The sequence below is a fragment of the Apiospora phragmitis genome (genome assembly GCF_038363925.1).
Source record: "Apiospora phragmitis strain CBS 135458 chromosome Unknown utg000007l:1.0-2108841.0:1.0-2111359.0, whole genome shotgun sequence".
NCBI classification, from domain to species: Eukaryota; Fungi; Ascomycota; class Sordariomycetes; order Amphisphaeriales; family Apiosporaceae; genus Apiospora; species Apiospora phragmitis.
In genome coordinates, this window is record NW_027117405.1 from 520,281 (window position 1) to 536,496 (window position 16,216).

At 53.8% G+C, this 16,216-nt stretch overlaps 5 protein-coding genes across 5 annotated transcripts; 4 read left to right on the forward strand and 1 right to left on the reverse strand.

The window, feature by feature from the left end:
• Window positions 1–1,915: 1,915 nt before the first annotated feature.
• PG994_007125 (uncharacterized protein) lies at window positions 1,916–3,551 on the forward strand (the record flags this gene model as incomplete). The annotated part of the gene is made up of 2 exons (XM_066858534.1): window positions 1,916–2,230; window positions 3,051–3,551. 2 exons carry the CDS (start codon window positions 1,916–1,918, stop codon window positions 3,549–3,551), a joined length of 816 nt encoding a protein of 271 aa, XP_066715476.1.
• Window positions 3,552–4,581: 1,030 nt separating this feature from the next.
• Window positions 4,582–6,300, forward strand: PG994_007126 (uncharacterized protein; the record flags this gene model as incomplete). The annotated part of the gene is made up of 1 exon (XM_066858535.1): window positions 4,582–6,300. The coding sequence occupies one exon, from the start codon at window positions 4,582–4,584 to the stop codon at window positions 6,298–6,300; it is 1,719 nt and encodes a 572-aa protein (XP_066715477.1).
• A 1,745-nt stretch (window positions 6,301–8,045) lies between these two features.
• Window positions 8,046–10,441, reverse strand: PG994_007127 (uncharacterized protein; the record flags this gene model as incomplete). The annotated part of the gene is made up of 2 exons (XM_066858536.1): window positions 8,046–10,116; window positions 10,194–10,441. 2 exons carry the CDS (start codon window positions 10,439–10,441, stop codon window positions 8,046–8,048), a joined length of 2,319 nt encoding a protein of 772 aa, XP_066715478.1.
• Window positions 10,442–12,132: 1,691 nt separating this feature from the next.
• PG994_007128 (uncharacterized protein) lies at window positions 12,133–13,622 on the forward strand (the record flags this gene model as incomplete). Its single annotated transcript, XM_066858537.1, has 6 exons — window positions 12,133–12,236; window positions 12,317–12,390; window positions 12,460–12,657; window positions 12,718–12,725; window positions 12,784–13,489; window positions 13,540–13,622. 6 exons carry the CDS (start codon window positions 12,133–12,135, stop codon window positions 13,620–13,622), a joined length of 1,173 nt encoding a protein of 390 aa, XP_066715479.1.
• Window positions 13,623–14,657: 1,035 nt separating this feature from the next.
• PG994_007129 (AhpC/TSA family protein) lies at window positions 14,658–15,535 on the forward strand (the record flags this gene model as incomplete). The annotated part of the gene is made up of 3 exons (XM_066858538.1): window positions 14,658–14,680; window positions 14,789–15,112; window positions 15,196–15,535. The coding sequence occupies 3 exons, from the start codon at window positions 14,658–14,660 to the stop codon at window positions 15,533–15,535; spliced, it is 687 nt and encodes a 228-aa protein (XP_066715480.1).
• Window positions 15,536–16,216: the final 681 nt, after the last annotated feature.

The window sequence follows — 16,216 nt, forward strand, 5'->3', positions numbered from 1 at the left end:
ATGAAAACGGTCAGTATCATGACGATGCCTGCTGGATATTGTTGCTAAAATGTACACGCCTGTTGCAGACCAAGACACAAGAAGGAGCCTTCAAGTGCCGATCTGGCATCCAACAAACCCACACAGCCTCTCAAATCCCATTGAATAGTATTGGTGACATCAGTAGCACAGACGCAGTTATCTAGCTCTGTCGAGGTTATGTGACTCTGGAGATACTCAACTACCATGTTGGCAGTTATTGTTGGCATGAGCTTGTTTCAAGCAAAGAGACCAAAAACCCAGCTCGGTAGACGCAGCCCAGTAAGCCGAGGCGTACCGACCAAATATATGACATATGTGCAAGGGTGGACCACGGAACCCTTTACCGGCCGTATGGAACCGGCTCGATCTCGATGCCCTTCTCGGGGCTTTTCCATGTCGGGCCGGCATCTTCGGGATGCCGTTCGAAATGTTCAATTGTTAGGATGTCAGGGCTTTCTATAGCCAAGTAGCCATATGATGAGCCCATTTGTCCGGATGGATGCGTGCCCCTTTCAACTACTGGTTAACTCTGATTTGCGATGAGATATCAGATTGGTCTGTTCAAGCGCGAGCATTGACTCCTAAAATCAAGGAGTAAGAGATATCATCGCTCCGGAACTGTCACCCAATATGGAGCACACGACGACGCAAAGGTGATTGCTGCAGAGGACTGAGTATGAATTAATATACACTCAAACATTTCGGTCTTTAGTTCCATCCGCTTCAAATATTGGTTTCTGTATCCTATACCTTAAACTGCCTCTGTACGGGGGGAGTGGTGTTGAGTTTCTAAGCCAGCCACATCGGCTAGTAGCAAAAAGGCACCATGGGCACGGCTCAGGAGACACGCTCATCTTCCTTACGCGGACGTCGGCAACCGTCCATACAACCATTGCATTGAAGCACGCCGGAGATGGTCCAGGCTCTTGGGCTGACGCTGTACTGTTTGGGTTTGTTTCAACAGCACATTGACCCTAATTATAGAACCCCGACTACACAAAGTGATGGGGCTTGAGCAGTATCCATGGGACATCACTGGAGACTTACTCTCAAGATATGCACATGTTGGATAACTGTCTCGAATCCAGCATACGTATTGGCGCCTTGTTCACCGAGTTTCTGGGCAACCTGCTGTCAGAATCTCGGGACTTTCAAAGGCCACGCGAGCTCTCCCTAAACACGACCCGGCAATCGCCGGGAACGGCACGGTTGGCACCTCGGCGAATCTCGACTTGCTGCCGTACTGCGATGCCATTTTCACCGAGTAACACAATATCATTCTGCTCTGCCGTACCAAGCAAGCAGAAGTAGCTATCTCTATAAGTACAAGGGACAATGGGAAGTACAAAGGGACAATGGGATGACCACCCAGTAAGCATTGAGAGAGGGGTTCATAAGCCAAAACAGAGTGTTCCTCTTCTAACCGTCACTGGATCCGATGGCTCAGTGGTTGCTGCGGCGTTTACCTATTCCCAGCGTAAAAGGCAGCGGTTAGAAAAAAAATGCTCGAGGCTCGTGTTTCTGGGGTGTGATTTTCGTACGGTTCGATCCTGAGACAGGACTAGACCTTAGCTTTTTTCGTTTTATTTTTCCCCCTTCCCTTTCGTGGTTTCCATTATCCTTCTGCCCCCAATTTCTTTCTATCTCTTTTTATTTCGTTTGACGAGTATGTTCCGTGGTGGCTGCAACGCCATGGGCGGCAGCGTCGACCTCAAACCGCGCAGCAGATAAGCACCCTAACCACTTCGCCGTCCTACCACATAAGCAGCCACCCAAATTGACTACCGATAAGCGAAGCCCCCTGACCCCCTTTTCGCATATAAGTCAGCATCCAACCCCCTCATCAAAAATCGGAGGATACTGCCAGAATCGTCACTTCTCGTGCTTTTTAGCCATGCCCATCCCAACCCCCGAATCCGCCATTCAGCGTGCCATTTTGGCCGTACAAGCTAGCGAGTCAGAACGTGCAGCCTCTAAGAGATTCAAGGTACCCCGAGCCACCTTACGGGACAGAATTAGGGGCAGACCGACCCGGACCGAGTCCAAGGAGTCCGTCAGGACCCTCTCTTCCGCCCAGGAGGAATATCTCAAGACCTGGGCTATCCGACAGGCGCAGCTAGGCCTTGCCCCCAAGCACAATGTGTTCCGGCTATTCGTCGCCCGGCTACTCAAGACGGACCAGCCCGCCCTGCCCCTTGGAATCCACTGGGTGAGGAGGTTCATCGCCCGTCACCCCAAGCTGAAGACCATACTAGCGACGACGATGGACTTCCGACGCGTCCACTGCACATCCGAAGAGAATATCCAGCTTCTTTTCTCTACTTTAGGGCAGGATTTCATCAAGGATATTCCCGCCCGATTCATCCACAATGTGGATGAGATTAGCAGCACTATGGGCCTAGGTAACAATCACCATGTGATTGGCCCGGCCGAATTGGCTAGGATCTTTATCCAGGATACCGCCCATCGCGAGTGGGCGACTGCTGTAGAGTCCATAAGTGCAGATGGTATTACTCTTCCCCCTTTAATTATCTTTAAGGGTGCTAGGTACAGCAGCAGTAGTTTCCAAACCGCGGCGACGATTTCTACGACCTATATATGGATCTTCAGGACTAGCTTTTCGCCTGTTCACTTAAAGGATAAACTAATAACGAGCTAGCGATAGTATAGCTACGGAATATCTACCTGCCACGGACGAAACCGGAGGACCCGGAGCAGTAGCGGCTACTTATCCTAGACGGCCACGGTAGTCACATACAGGAGTACTTTATAACTAATAAAGTCTAATTAATATATTTACCGGCATATACTTCCTATATACTACAACCCTTAAATCTAAGTCCCTTCTCGGTCTTAAAACGGAAAGTCCGGGATACTCTAATACTCCGCTATCAATTAACGTTCAATATGAACGCAGCAAGGCTAACTTTATTTAGGCATAGCACCGGGCCCGAGGGTCAGCTTTTAAGCCTAGGGTGATAGCTAGCGGGTGGCGGGCTACCGGGATCTACCCACGAGACATCTCTAAGCCCCTGAACTCCCGGCTACGCAGATACGAGCAGGGCCGCGGCCAAGAAGTGGTCCCTTCAGGCCCCAGACAACTTAACGACCAGCAGACACCTATCCGGGAAGCGCCTACACCTACCAGCTCCCGGCACACACGTCAGATCGAAGCCCTAGCCCGTAATGGGGATGTTCAGCTTGATGGAACCCATAGGAGGCTGCTGTTCCGTAAGCTCGGAAAGGGGCTTAACTCTTTGAACGCCCAGTTGGCTGGATTGGAGCAAGAGAGGGACCGTTTACAGGCTGAGCTAGATAAAGCACGTAAGCCCAAGACCCGTCGGGCAGTCAAAGACCCTAACCGGGCCTTTGTTACGATGCAGGATGTGATGGCAGTCAAGGATGGAATAACAGGCCAGCAGCATGACCCCCAGGATGAATCAGGGGAAGATGAGATGATCCAGGCTATTAGCTCTGACTCCGAAAGTGATTCTAATATTGCCAGTTGTATTGAGGTGGAAATCCGATAAGATTATATTTTTCCGGTTTTTTTTTCAAATAGTTATTGGCAAAATAAACTTGGGTTACGATATGGTCTGGTGTTGAGTTTGGGTGGCTACTTATGTGGTAGGACGGCTAAGTGGTTAGGGTACTTACTACATTTCGATCCAGAGGGCATTCCGCCACATACAACAAGCCGTCCATTTAATTCGCGGCTCAGTCGTGATGCTGCATGACAGCGTCGACTTCGAGGATCGCATCCGCTAGGCCAGCCGAACTGTCGAGGGCATCGTAGAGCAGATTACAGGCGAGCCCAGTGGTCGACTGAGTTATTACAAGGCAGCCCGACGCAGCATATTTTATGACAAAATACTTAGACGATACGGCAGAAACCAGAACGGATGAGTTGTAGTAGGAACAGAGGGAAGATACGGGTATCCCCTGTCGGTTGTTCTTTCAGAGGCCGGCCGCTGCCATTGCGTTCTCTGATGCACAGGAAATGGCCAAGATTTCGGCTCAGTACTAGAGTTCACGACGTACTGAGAATGATTATGAAATTAATGAGCTCAGCCTAGCTGAAAAAATAAAATAAACGGTTTGATGCGAACCTTGAAGGCGCACAGAGAAGAGGTCAAGATTTGGAAATGTAGATGATATGGTGTTGATGTACCTGGAATCTGCATATGCATGTATCGGTGCCTACCCCACCAAAAAGGTACCTCGAGAATTGGTAGCTTCTGCGTTAGGGACTCGGGAGAGCTGCCCGCAAATGCCCTCCATTGTTAATCCCCTCCAAAACCGGCCGAGCTTTTGAGAGCATTGTTGTGCCAAACCATTTGCGACAGGCAGCAGGAACGCTACCATTATTAGACGAGCCTGAGACGAGAAGCTCATAGCAGCAACACACGACACCCACCCACTGTCGAATTGATTACCGGCTACATTCCATCCCTAGATACCACGCCCAACCGAGGAATTCCTGCCACGACCGCCGCTTCCCCCCCCCCCCCAACCCACCTACCCAGAATCTCGCATCCTTACGAAAGCCAGCGAAAAGCCATGGCGGAAGAATCCAAACTCGTCCCGAACGCCGAGGAGGAAATGAAGGGCAAGGACAGGGCACCCGCCACGGTCGAGTCCGACGACGAAGATGTAGAAGAAATCACCACCACCTCCTCAGCGACGACGGGCGGCGCCAGCAGCAGCAGCAAGAAGAAGAAGAAGTCCAAGAAGACGAAGCTCAAGGAGGTCCTGACCGGCAAGTCGTCCTCGACCACCGCGACGGAGCAGGACCAGGACGCCAAGCTGCAGAAGGCCCTCGGGGGGCTGGGCCCGGAGCAGATCGCCCAGCTCATGGAGCTGAACCCGGCCCTGGCCGCCGAGATGGGCGGCGGCGCCCAGGGGCCCGCCCAGCTGACCGACGCGCTCAAGCGCCTGCAGCTGTCTGATGTCATGACGGGCCTGGCCGCGAGCGGTAAGAACGCCAAGGACATGGGCGCCTACAAGTTCTGGTCCACCCAGCCCGTGCCCAAGTTCGGCGAGAACACGACGGATAAGGAGCGCATCGAGGAGGGGCCCATCAAGGCCGACCAGACGGTCGACCAGGTCTCGCGCGAGCCCCCGCCCCTGGTCGCCGGCTTCGAGTGGTGCACCGTCGAGCTCGAGAAGCCCGAGGAGCTCAAGGAGGTCCAGGAGCTGCTCTACGGCCACTACGTCGAGGACGACGAGGCCATGTTCCGCTTCAACTACTCCATCAGCATCCTGCAGTGGGCTATGATGCCGCCCGGCTGGAAGAAGGACTGGCACGTCGGCGTGCGCGCCACCCAGTCCCGCAAGCTCGTCGGCTTCATCTCGGCCATCCCGCTGCAGCTGCGCATCCACGACCGCGTCATCGCCGCCTCCGAGGTCAACTTCCTCTGCATCCACAAGAAGCTGCGCTCCAAGCGGCTCGCGCCCGTGCTCATCAAGGAGGTCACGCGCCGCTGCAACCTCGCAGGCGTCTGGCAGGCCATCTACACGGGCGGCATCGTGCTGCCCACGCCCGTCAGCACCTGCCGCTACTACCACCGCGCCGTCGACTGGCAGAAGCTGTGGGAGGTCGGCTTCAGCCCCCTGCCCGCGGGGAGCAAGCCGCAGTACCAGGTCCGCAAGTACGCCCTGCCCGACAAGACGGCCGTCAAGGGCCTGCGCGAGATGCAGGAGGGCGACATCGATGCCGTCCACAGCCTGCTGACGCGCTACCTCAAGCGCTACGAGCTCGTCGCCGACTTCACCAAGGAGGACATCACGCACTGGCTCGTGCACGCCAAGAAGGTGGACCAGCTGGCCGAGCAGGTCGTCTGGTCGTACGTGGTCGAGGACGAGCACAAGAACATCACCGACTTCATCTCCTTCTACTGCCTCGACTCGTCCGTCATCGGCAGCGAGACCAAGCACAAGAACGTCCGGGCCGCCTACCTGTTCTACTACGCCACCGAGGCCGGGCTGGACGACAAGGACCCCAAACAAAAGGTCAGCCGCGACGCGCTCAAGAAGCGGCTCAACGAGCTCATGGCCGACGCCCTCGTGCTGTCGCGCCGGTACAAGTTCGACGTCTTCAACGCCCTCTCCCTCATGGACAACGGCCTCTTCCTCGAGGAGCAGAAGTTCGGCCCCGGCGACGGCCAGCTGCACTACTACCTCTTCAACTACCGCGCCAACGCCATCGCCGGCGGCGTCGACAAGCGGAACCGGCTCGACACGGAGCACTTGAGCGGGATTGGATTCACGATGCTCTAAAAAAACAGGAACCACGACAGACAGACAGACACAACAAGGGAGAGGGGTAAAAGAGAATATAACTGCATGGCGGCGTGGCGGGCGGATCTCTGGTTTTGGGTTTGGAGAGGTGCACCGAGCCTAGCATTCCTGGTAATTTAGCTAATAGAGGATCTATTGAATATCATACGGGCCTTTCTGTTACGAGATGCTGTTCTCAGTCCTGTCTTATTCAATATGTGAAGGAAGTGTTTCACTGGTAGACATCTTTGCCCGCTTCATGTACGTATGATATACGTTCTTGTCAATATTTGGAGGGAGCAGGTTCGCATACGTCGATAGATCCTTACCGGATCCGAAGAATGTACGATGTCTAGCTTGCAATAGTTATCTCCGGGAGCCAGCCCTCTTTCGTTCGAAGTCCCCCGATATGGCAGAATCGTCTGCTGCCTGAGAGGACCTGTCGTTTCCGCGGATAGTCGACGATTGGTCCAAGGTGAATTCATAACGGGGACAAGCTGTGTTCCTGGAAGGCCACTTGTACACGTCCGTCAGGATGGCGTCCAACTTACAGTGTTACGCCACTTGCTTGTTCAAAATCCGTCGCCTGTCATCCTGTGGCCTCACCGACCCAGCGTGTGACGTAGCGTCCAACTGCGTTAAACGACGCCGGCTCCAGGTGATCTAACGAAATTACGTCGAGGATCCTGAGGTTCGGTGGCAGCTGTAATCGGTATGTTGATCGCCCGATCCGTTCCGTGATTTCGAATAGTCCAGTGTATATTGCTGGCCGAGTTTCCTTCCAATAACGGCAGCTTTTGGAATGGTGTATCCCTTATGTAGTCTCAGCAACACTTCTGTTTCCTACATTGAAGAACATTAGCAAATGCTTGCGGTCGTAGTAAGCCTTCCACAACGAGCGTAACCGATGTGTACTATCGTATTGTTTGGAGTTTCCTGGACGCCGCCAAGGACAATATTGGCGACAATGAATACCGGAGATGTATCTTACAGACTTTCGTCAGCTGTTGTGGGGTGCCGCTTCCACTTGGTAACGGCGTGACAGTTACTCGCGCGTCAAAGAGGCCCGACAGTGCTAATGAACGAACTATTGTGCTCCAATTGTGGCATGACTAACGCGACATCCGGTCATGAATCGAACATTGAAGGGTTACTGGTTCTACGCCGATCAAGCGACCAGAATCGCACAGCAGTAGCAGCTCGTCTTTCTTGGAGAATCCAATACCGGATTCCTCCCAATTGTCCCAATCCATACCTGTGATGGAGGATAATCGGGATGAACTGGCGGCCCAAGGCCATGGACCACGAGTGAACCTGCCACAAAGGGGCAACCCCGACGGGCCTCACGATAGCAACCGCAATGGAGCAGGAGGACAGAATCCCAACGACCGACAGGACCCAATCGTCAACGCTGAACAGTTTGCCCGAGCATTCGCTAACCTGTCAAAGGACCAATGTAAAATCTGGTGGGAGCGGCGCTTTCGCCATGTAGGGAATATTGATGGTATAGAACTATGTAGTAAATACAACAGACAGACCCTTTGAACGAACCAAACATGAATCTCGCTATGCGCCCACACCTTTGTGTGGCCCTCCGTCGGGCCGCAAAGAAAACGCCATAGGCCCTGTCCACTATCTCTCCATCTCAAATATTTTGCGCGTACACACACAGACACACAGCCGTAGGATGTTGTATATAAAGCTCTGGCTGACTGAATCTCCGTCGCTCATCGCCCTCGCTGCTTCTAGCTCACACTGGCGATGAAGCTTTGATACTGCTCCTCCTCTCCCATCACCCTACCAACAGCCTGATGCGGCAACTTGGCGCCGCCTTTGCTAGCCCACAATACTTCAGTCTGCGGTTGCTGCTGCTGTTGTTGTTGTACATGCCGAATCTGTTGATCAGGCTTGGGCGTCTCGGACCGTTCGTCGACTTGATCCTCGTGCCTGGGCAAGCGCATGGCCAGCAGGATGTATTCCGCTCTCGTCATGTTACTCATGACATCGTCCATGTAGCGCTTCACCTCGTCCTGCGGCGCAACGACTCTCGCCAAGTTCTCCAGGTGCTTCCCAGTCCCGGAGTTCGCTTGCAGGCGAATCGTGATGGGCTGGTAGTAATCGAGGGCAGGGTCTCCACCATATTCCGACTTGCTACCTTTGCGCACCAAGAGGAACGACGCGAGCACCTGAGAGCCACCAGCCTGGTACTCGAGGATGCTGAATTTCGGGAACAGGTATCGGTCACCTGTGCCGCCGACGAATTCGAATACAATGCCCGATATGTCAGGCTTAAGATTCGGTGGCGGCCCTTTTGAGTGCAGTGCCTGTTGCGAGTTGCCGGTGGGCGTCTGCGGCGTCGAGGAAACCGAAGTCTTTCGCCCAGATAGGCTACTCGGCGCTGATTCTGCTGTTTGTGGCCTTGCAGTACTAGCACTCGATGGTGACTGTGCAGGTAGCGCGAGTTGTGGTTTCGGTGCGTCTTTTGGCACAAGATCCTTCAACTTGTCCAACACAGCCTTCAAATCCGTTGTGTCGTTGAACTTGGTCTTCTTTTCAGCCACTCTCTTGACCATGCTTTTCAGTGGCGCATCATCTAATGCCTTCCTCACTAGCAGGATTACTAGAGCGTCGCTGCCTTGGGGCGGTATGAGATCAGCTCCCTTTTGGTTCGGGTTCGATGAAAGAACAATATCCAAAATTGCATTCACTTCGTCGGCGAAATATTGGACAGTACGGCTATCAACGATTAATCGATCTGCCGAGGGACCCTGTTGACCTCCCCTTTTCTTATAGTCGGCGGTTATTTGATCGATGATTCTCTGGAAATGTGCAAGCTCATGAGCAGCAGCATCTCCTACGGCAACTCGTTTCATCAAATCCCTAAGATGAGGATCCTCCGAGGCCTTTTCGGCCAGCGTGACTATGATGGGATCGGCGCCGCCCGGAGCCGGAGTTGCGGGTTTCGCGCCAGTTGTAGGGGGCTTTGCAGCTGCAACGCCTATTGGCGTCCGAGCACCTGGAGGCCCCGTGGTAGCTGCGCCTGGGGCGACAATGGGTGAGTGGAGAGGTCTCGGGTGAGACAATCCTGGCTGTCCCGACGCATGGGCGGGAGAACGTAATGGCTGGTTCAAGTTTGGTGCTGCCACCGAGGGAGATCGCAGAGGTGGCTGGCCCATTGAAGCGGATGGTGCTGATGGGGGCGGCGCAGCCCCTGGAGCTGCGAGTACCGACTCTAGCCCACGCGGCGAGGCTGGTGAGGGGCCATTCGTGAGATACGGATTCATCGCCACACCCGAAACAGGAGGAGCAGGACGCTGTGCATTGGGTGGCGGAGCTTGAGACGGTGTAGGTGGCCGCACTTGCGCATTCGGTTGCGCCGGTGGTAGTGGAGACTGTTGCGCTAGAGCTTGCCCGTTGGCGGCCGCAGCTTGTGTGGACGGTCTCGCAAGCGCTTGCAAAGGAGACGCAGGAACGGCTGCTGCGGGCGTGGACGGCGTGGCGGGAGTAGCAGGTTTCGGCGGTGGTGGCATCACTCCGTTCGGCGGCCCGTACTGCATTATAGGACGAAAGGTCGAGTTTGTCGTGGGTGCCGCAGGAGGCTTCGAATCTTTGATCGCGAACATGGTAGCCTCGATGACGTGCGGCTCTACCGTGATCGTGACGGTACCAATCTTGGTCATGCTATCCTTTGCAGGATTGTTGGGCTCTTCTTTTACCACTCCCTTCCTCTTTATCGGCTTCGTCCAGTACTTCTCGAATATGCCCTCGTGAATCCATTTCTGGCGTGATCGTGTGAGTGACTCGGCAAGAACGCCACTGCAGCAAAATAGATCGTTAGCTTATCCAAACTCTGGGCATTGTGCTCGTTCATGACGCGAACAAGTCAGGCTTACCTTTCTTGGACCGATTGATAGGACTTATTCGACAAATCGTCTGCCTGCGCCTTCTCGACTGTGGGCAGTGAGTTGCCCGTCTGAACCGACTTGGGCAATGGGACCTCCTCGACTATCGGTTCGGGTACAGGCGTGGGAGGAGCTGGCGTAGGCGTGACCGACTTCTCGGGGGGCGTCGCTGTTCGTTTCTTGGCGAGGTGCTCGACGCGAGCAGCAGCCCGAGGGGGCATTTTCCGCTTTCTATCCATGGCTGGGCTAGCTGATGCAATTTCACTTGCGAGAAGCGCACGGCAAGAATAGCATGGGCGCGACAAAGAGACGGTAGACCGCAGCCGCGGATACGAAGAAGGAGGTTTCGGTAGATCAATGCATCCAGCGTAGATCTGTGGCCCTCGAGTGATTTCTTAAGTTGTTCTCAACCTCGGGATCTAGACGAACTCAGCATGACACTTTTAATTTTTTGTCACGCGAATTCGACGTCGAAGTACATGATAATCGATGGCGGGCGCGGTACGGGTGGATTTAGATGGGAAACAGGCTAGATCAATGTGGCCAGGAGGAGGTTTCAAAGAAGGTTGGGAAATGTGAGGCTCAATATTTTGTTGGAAGAGAAGGGAAAGGCAGAGAGACAAGAGGCAGGCAAGCGAGAGCAGCGATAATTGGCTTATGAGACAACGGGCTGACTGGAGGGAGGAGGCTCAAATGTCAGGGTACAGGTACTTGGTCATGAGATGAGATAGATCCAGGATGTGCTTCCTTTGGGGCGTGCAATGCTTGCGACGAAGAATGTCTGGGTCGAAGATGACCTTGGTGTTGGAGGAGCGAGGGCACGCCGTCGTTTTCATTCATGCAACACGAAAAATCGACATTATGGAAAGCAAATTTGATCTGAGTGCAAGCAAGGTACGAGACAAAGTACAGTAGACGGGAGACGATAGGCATGTAGACCTTAAAGCTCAAGACCTTGAGCAAGGTGACAGGCGCGCGTGCGAGAGATGCAGCAGAATTGAGTAGCAAAGCAAGCAGCAGCACTGCAGCAGAGCCTTAGGTAGCCTTGGGTAGGCCTTCCCGCCACGGGAATAAACGTCAACCGGTCTGTGATTCGTGGAAGCGAATGCTAAAGAGCAGATCAGCTGAGCTTTTGGTTGTGTGATTGGCTCTCGTCGCTTTTGCCTCAACAGCCACCCTCCACTTACGGGCCAGAAGCAGGCTTGGCAGGTAAGTGCAAGGGCGACTGGCCAATCCAGCATTCCAGCATTCGAGCATTCGTACCAGGGCTCTCAGGATGGACATTGACGAGACACCGGATTATTGAACCAAGTTATCAGATGTCATCATGGCTATAAAATCGAGGTCTTACACTGTCATCGTTCAATCGAGTATCGATACATCTGATTCTTCCATTCGAGCAGTATGCGAGCCTTGGCGCAGCATGTAGCTGGAGCTGGTTGTCACACAATGGCTTGTGCATGTGAATGGCTTCCAAGGCCTGACTGAGTGTTATTTCAATGTTGTAAAGTGGTAGCCTTTCCAAATTCTTACCTTTCAGTGTTTCTTCTCTGATAAAGCCACGGCAGGTCGCCAATCGAATAGAATATATCATATCAGTAATCATGACTGCGTCGGTTCCTTGCTAGCCAGGCACCACCATCTTGTGATGATGTCGAGATAAGCACGCTTGCTTCTGGCCTGGCCCCACACCTCCCAGCTCGCTCTTCCACTAAGGGCCAACCCAGCCACAGTTCACGACTTGGCCTCATTTGGGTATGTCATCAGCCAACAAACATGTTCAGATCTCGCCAGCTACCCCCGATGAAGTAATAAATCCTACGAACCGACTCTTCGAAAATGATACCCTGATCATCCGAACTTGACCTCTTATCTCTTCCAATCATTTCCGTGCTTGTCCGACCTCCGTCCTGACTTCGCTATCAGGGCCATGGCTCCTAGATGGTCTATTCCTTTGGTGGCCGGCCTGGCCGCTCCTGTCGGCTTATATATCTCCTTCCTTTTGCTGGGATCAATCCCCTTATTTCAGAGACAGTACGTCTGTCCAGTCAGGAACTTCGCCTCGCGATGCATGTCTTTTGACTGTACGAGAGGGCTAACCTATCTGCTGCCAGCTTCTTATACGCGCACAAGCTCAATACGCTCTTTTGGCACGACATCAATAAGCCCGAATACTGGGGATTTGCAAGTCAGTTACATGCTGGCTTCCCTCCTGTTCCCCCTTGTGCCGCTCGCTAACATACCTTTGCACGCAAAGGAAACCAAGTCACACCCTTCTCCATTCAGACTGCCGATGGCGAAACACTGTACGCATGGCACGTTCTGCCTCTACGGGCCTATTTGAAAAACGAAGACAAACTGCAAGCTCAGCCAGCTGGGTTTGCCGAAGATGTCACTTCTACCGAGTCATTCCGGATGCTCCGCGAAGACCCTGATGCGCGACTCGTAGTATACTGTAAGTAACCCTTGCCTTCGCACCGATGTCGCATCCGAGCCTGAACTAATCTTGCTACAGTTCATGGGGTACGTCCACGTCAGAGGGGGAATATGGTGCCGTAACTAACCCTTTTCGCCATTACAGAATGCCGGTCATATTGCGCAAGCCATCAGACCTGACAGCTATCACACCTTGACGGACACTTCCAGCCACCATGTCCTGGCCATAGACTACCGTGGTTTCGGCAAGTCCACCGGGATTCCGTCCGAGGCCGGGCTCATCAACGACGGTGTCGCCGCCGTAGACTGGGCCGTGAACGTGGCCAAGGTACCATCCAGCCAAATCGTCATAATGGGCCAGAGCCTCGGCACGGCCGTCACGGCGGGCGTGGCCGAGCATTTCGCCATGCAAGGCGTAGAGTTCGCCGGCGTCATCATGATCGCCAGCTTTTCCAACCTCCCTACCCTTCTGAGCCGTTACTCCGCTGCCGGATACATCCCGGTCCTCTCGCCGGTGCGCACGATCCCGCCCCTGCTGCGCTTCTTCCAGGGCTTCGTCGTCGACAAGTGGAAGTCGGACGACCGGCTCGCCACGCTCGTGAACTTGGCGCGCCACGGGCTGCGCCTCACCCTGATCCACGCCAAGAACGACGCCGAGATCCCGTGCAGCGAAAGCGACGCCCTCTTCCGCTCCGCGGCCGGCTCGGCCATTGGCACGGACCTGGATGACGAGGACTTTGCCAAGTGGAAAGAGGAGAGGACAGTCCTCAGGGACGATGGTACCTTCGTCGCCCTCGTCGAATCAAGCCAGCCCGACATCGTCATCAGAGAGGAGCTCGTCCCGTATGGAGGTAAGTCGGATGGCTACATATCCTGTTGACACTCATGCTAACGATACCAGGCCACAACGATGTGATGTTGTCTTCTCCAGTCGCACTGGCAGTCATGCGGTCTTTTGGTTTGGATTCCAAAGAGTCGTCCTGAAGTCACATCCCAACTTGAGCTGCCAAAATGGCCATTTGTGCTTAATACCCACTCTAGTCACATCATAATGAGACAGTGGGTGCAAATTTGCAGATTCCTGTTAAGAACATGTTAATATTACCGTTACTGTGTACCGATCTCGGAAGATGCGAGGCTGGATCGGACAAGTAGCACTTCCACAAGTTACCGCGCCGGCTGTCGGGCGCCGGCGCAATGGCTATCGGGACGGCTCCTCGGCCATTGCGGGGACCTGCAGTGGTACGCTTGCGCATCCAGACCTACTCCAACAACTCACCTGCACCCTGATGGACGTAGGAAAAGGAACTCTATGTAGTTCGATCACCTGATCATGGCATCATGCGAGCATTTTTCCGCGTCCAATCGAACAAAAATAAAATTATAATATAGTACCTGTGAAGTAACCTGGAAGCTGTCGTCGAACTCGGCGGTATCCCAACCTCGACCGCAGGGGCAAGATGATAGCTCCGGAGCGCAGGAAGATGATGCGAGGCGCCCCCGAGAATGACATAATTCTCAATAACTGGGGTCAGGACCAACCACGAAGCTCGCCCATCACGCAATACCCCTCCATGTTTCCTAAAGCGGCCGTATTGAGGGGTCGCGGGGCAGCTCGACGAACGCCATCCATGATCTCGTTGACAAATTCTCGCGTTGCTGAGTGATGGCGACATCGATAATAGCACCCTTTTTTTCCGGATTCTTCTACAAACCCCGTTTAGCTCCTGGGCAGCGAATGTACCACGGTAAGTACATAGCATGCTCAAGGATGTCCTGTAAGACGCGTGAGTTTGGGTGAGCGATTCTGGCATGGATGGGGATTGCTAAGCTCGTCCGTCTCTTCTCTGGCGTGCTCACCCCAGGTGGGAATCCCTCCTGCGTTAGAATAAATACTTAACCTGTAGCCCCCCTCTGATCTATTGGAAACTTACATCTTCAGTTTCATCATCCAGCTTCTTTCTCTCATCTGTGATACCCCCCATCCATTACCAGTCCCAAGCAAAATACACATACACCATGGCTGAAGAGCGCGCTACCCCGTAAGTCCCGCGATAACGTTCCTCCCTGACCCAACGTGCAAGAAGCCCCCTACCAGAGAAGGTCTCTCTAGAATGACTTTGCTGATATTGTCCCTTTCTCCGACACAGCCTCCGCCTGGGCTCTACCGCCCCCAACTTCAAGGCCGAGACGACGACGGGCCCGATCGACTTCCACGAGTTCATCGGCGACAAATGGGTCGTGCTGTTCTCGCACCCGGAGGACTTCACGCCCGTCTGCACGACCGAGCTCGGCGCCTTCGCCAAGCTCGAGCCCGAGTTCACCAAGCGCGGCGTCAAGCTGATCGGCCTCTCGGCCAACACGGTTGGCAGCCACGGCGACTGGATTAAGGACATTGACGAGGTCACCGGCTCCAAGGTCTCGTTCCCCATCATCGCCGACAAGGAGCGCAAGGTCGCCTACCTCTACGACATGTAAGCAATTAATAACCTCCCCTCTGCTATTGTCTTCATTATCGAGTCCAACCTTTTTGACTAACAAAACGAAAAAACAACAGGCTCGACTACCAAGACACCACCAACGTGGACGAGAAGGGCATCGCCTTCACGATCCGGTCCGTGTTCATCATCGACCCGAAGAAGACGATCCGGCTGATCCTGTCGTACCCGGCGTCGACGGGCCGCAACACGGCCGAGGTGCTGCGCGTCGTCGACTCGCTGCAGACGGGCGACAAGCACCGGATCACGACGCCCATCAACTGGGTGCCGGGCGATGATGTTATTGTCCACCCGACCGTCAAGAACGAGCAGGCCAAGGAGCTGTTCCCCGACTTCCGCATCGTCAAGCCGTACCTGCGCTTCACGCCGCTGCCCAAGGACAAGACCTCGGCGTCTTAGAGCAGAGCAGAGCAGGTTAGGTGATGATGGATGACGATAGATACAATGATGATGTGAATGAATGAAACAGTAAGGAAAAACTGCTGCCGGACAGACGAAGACAGGGGTTTCGTGGAACGCAGATTGTCGAGGTCGATCGATCAGGAAACAAACGAGATGGCGAAACAGGCCACGCAGATCATACACTCACGGCACAGCTTGGGCTATAGTAGATTTCCCTTGCCCGTTCAATATATACTCACCCCAACTAAGTAATTACAAAATCAAGAATTGAGACCCCAAATGAGATGTAACACGCATTGCACATAATAGGTCCATCAGGTGTGTTTTATACCGTCGTAATGGACACTCATCTCACACCACCACGCCGGACTTCGACGATGACCCTGTCACGAAACACAAGTCAGCCAGACGTCCCCTCCAGACTGGCAGGCGGGCAAAGTGGAAGCAAGGTTTCTCTACCGCGTTGCAGTAGTACGTAGATCATACTCGCGCGTCAAATATGAGTCGCGGAATGTCGGTAGGTGGATCTCTCCGTTGGGCACAGCATGAAACAAACCCGCGGGTGTGAGCTGGGAGGAGAAGTTTACATACATTTATTTTCACCTGTCCACACCGAGATTATACTGGATATCCTCGGTGTAGCAATAGTATTTTAATAATTATGTGCCTATAGTAGGG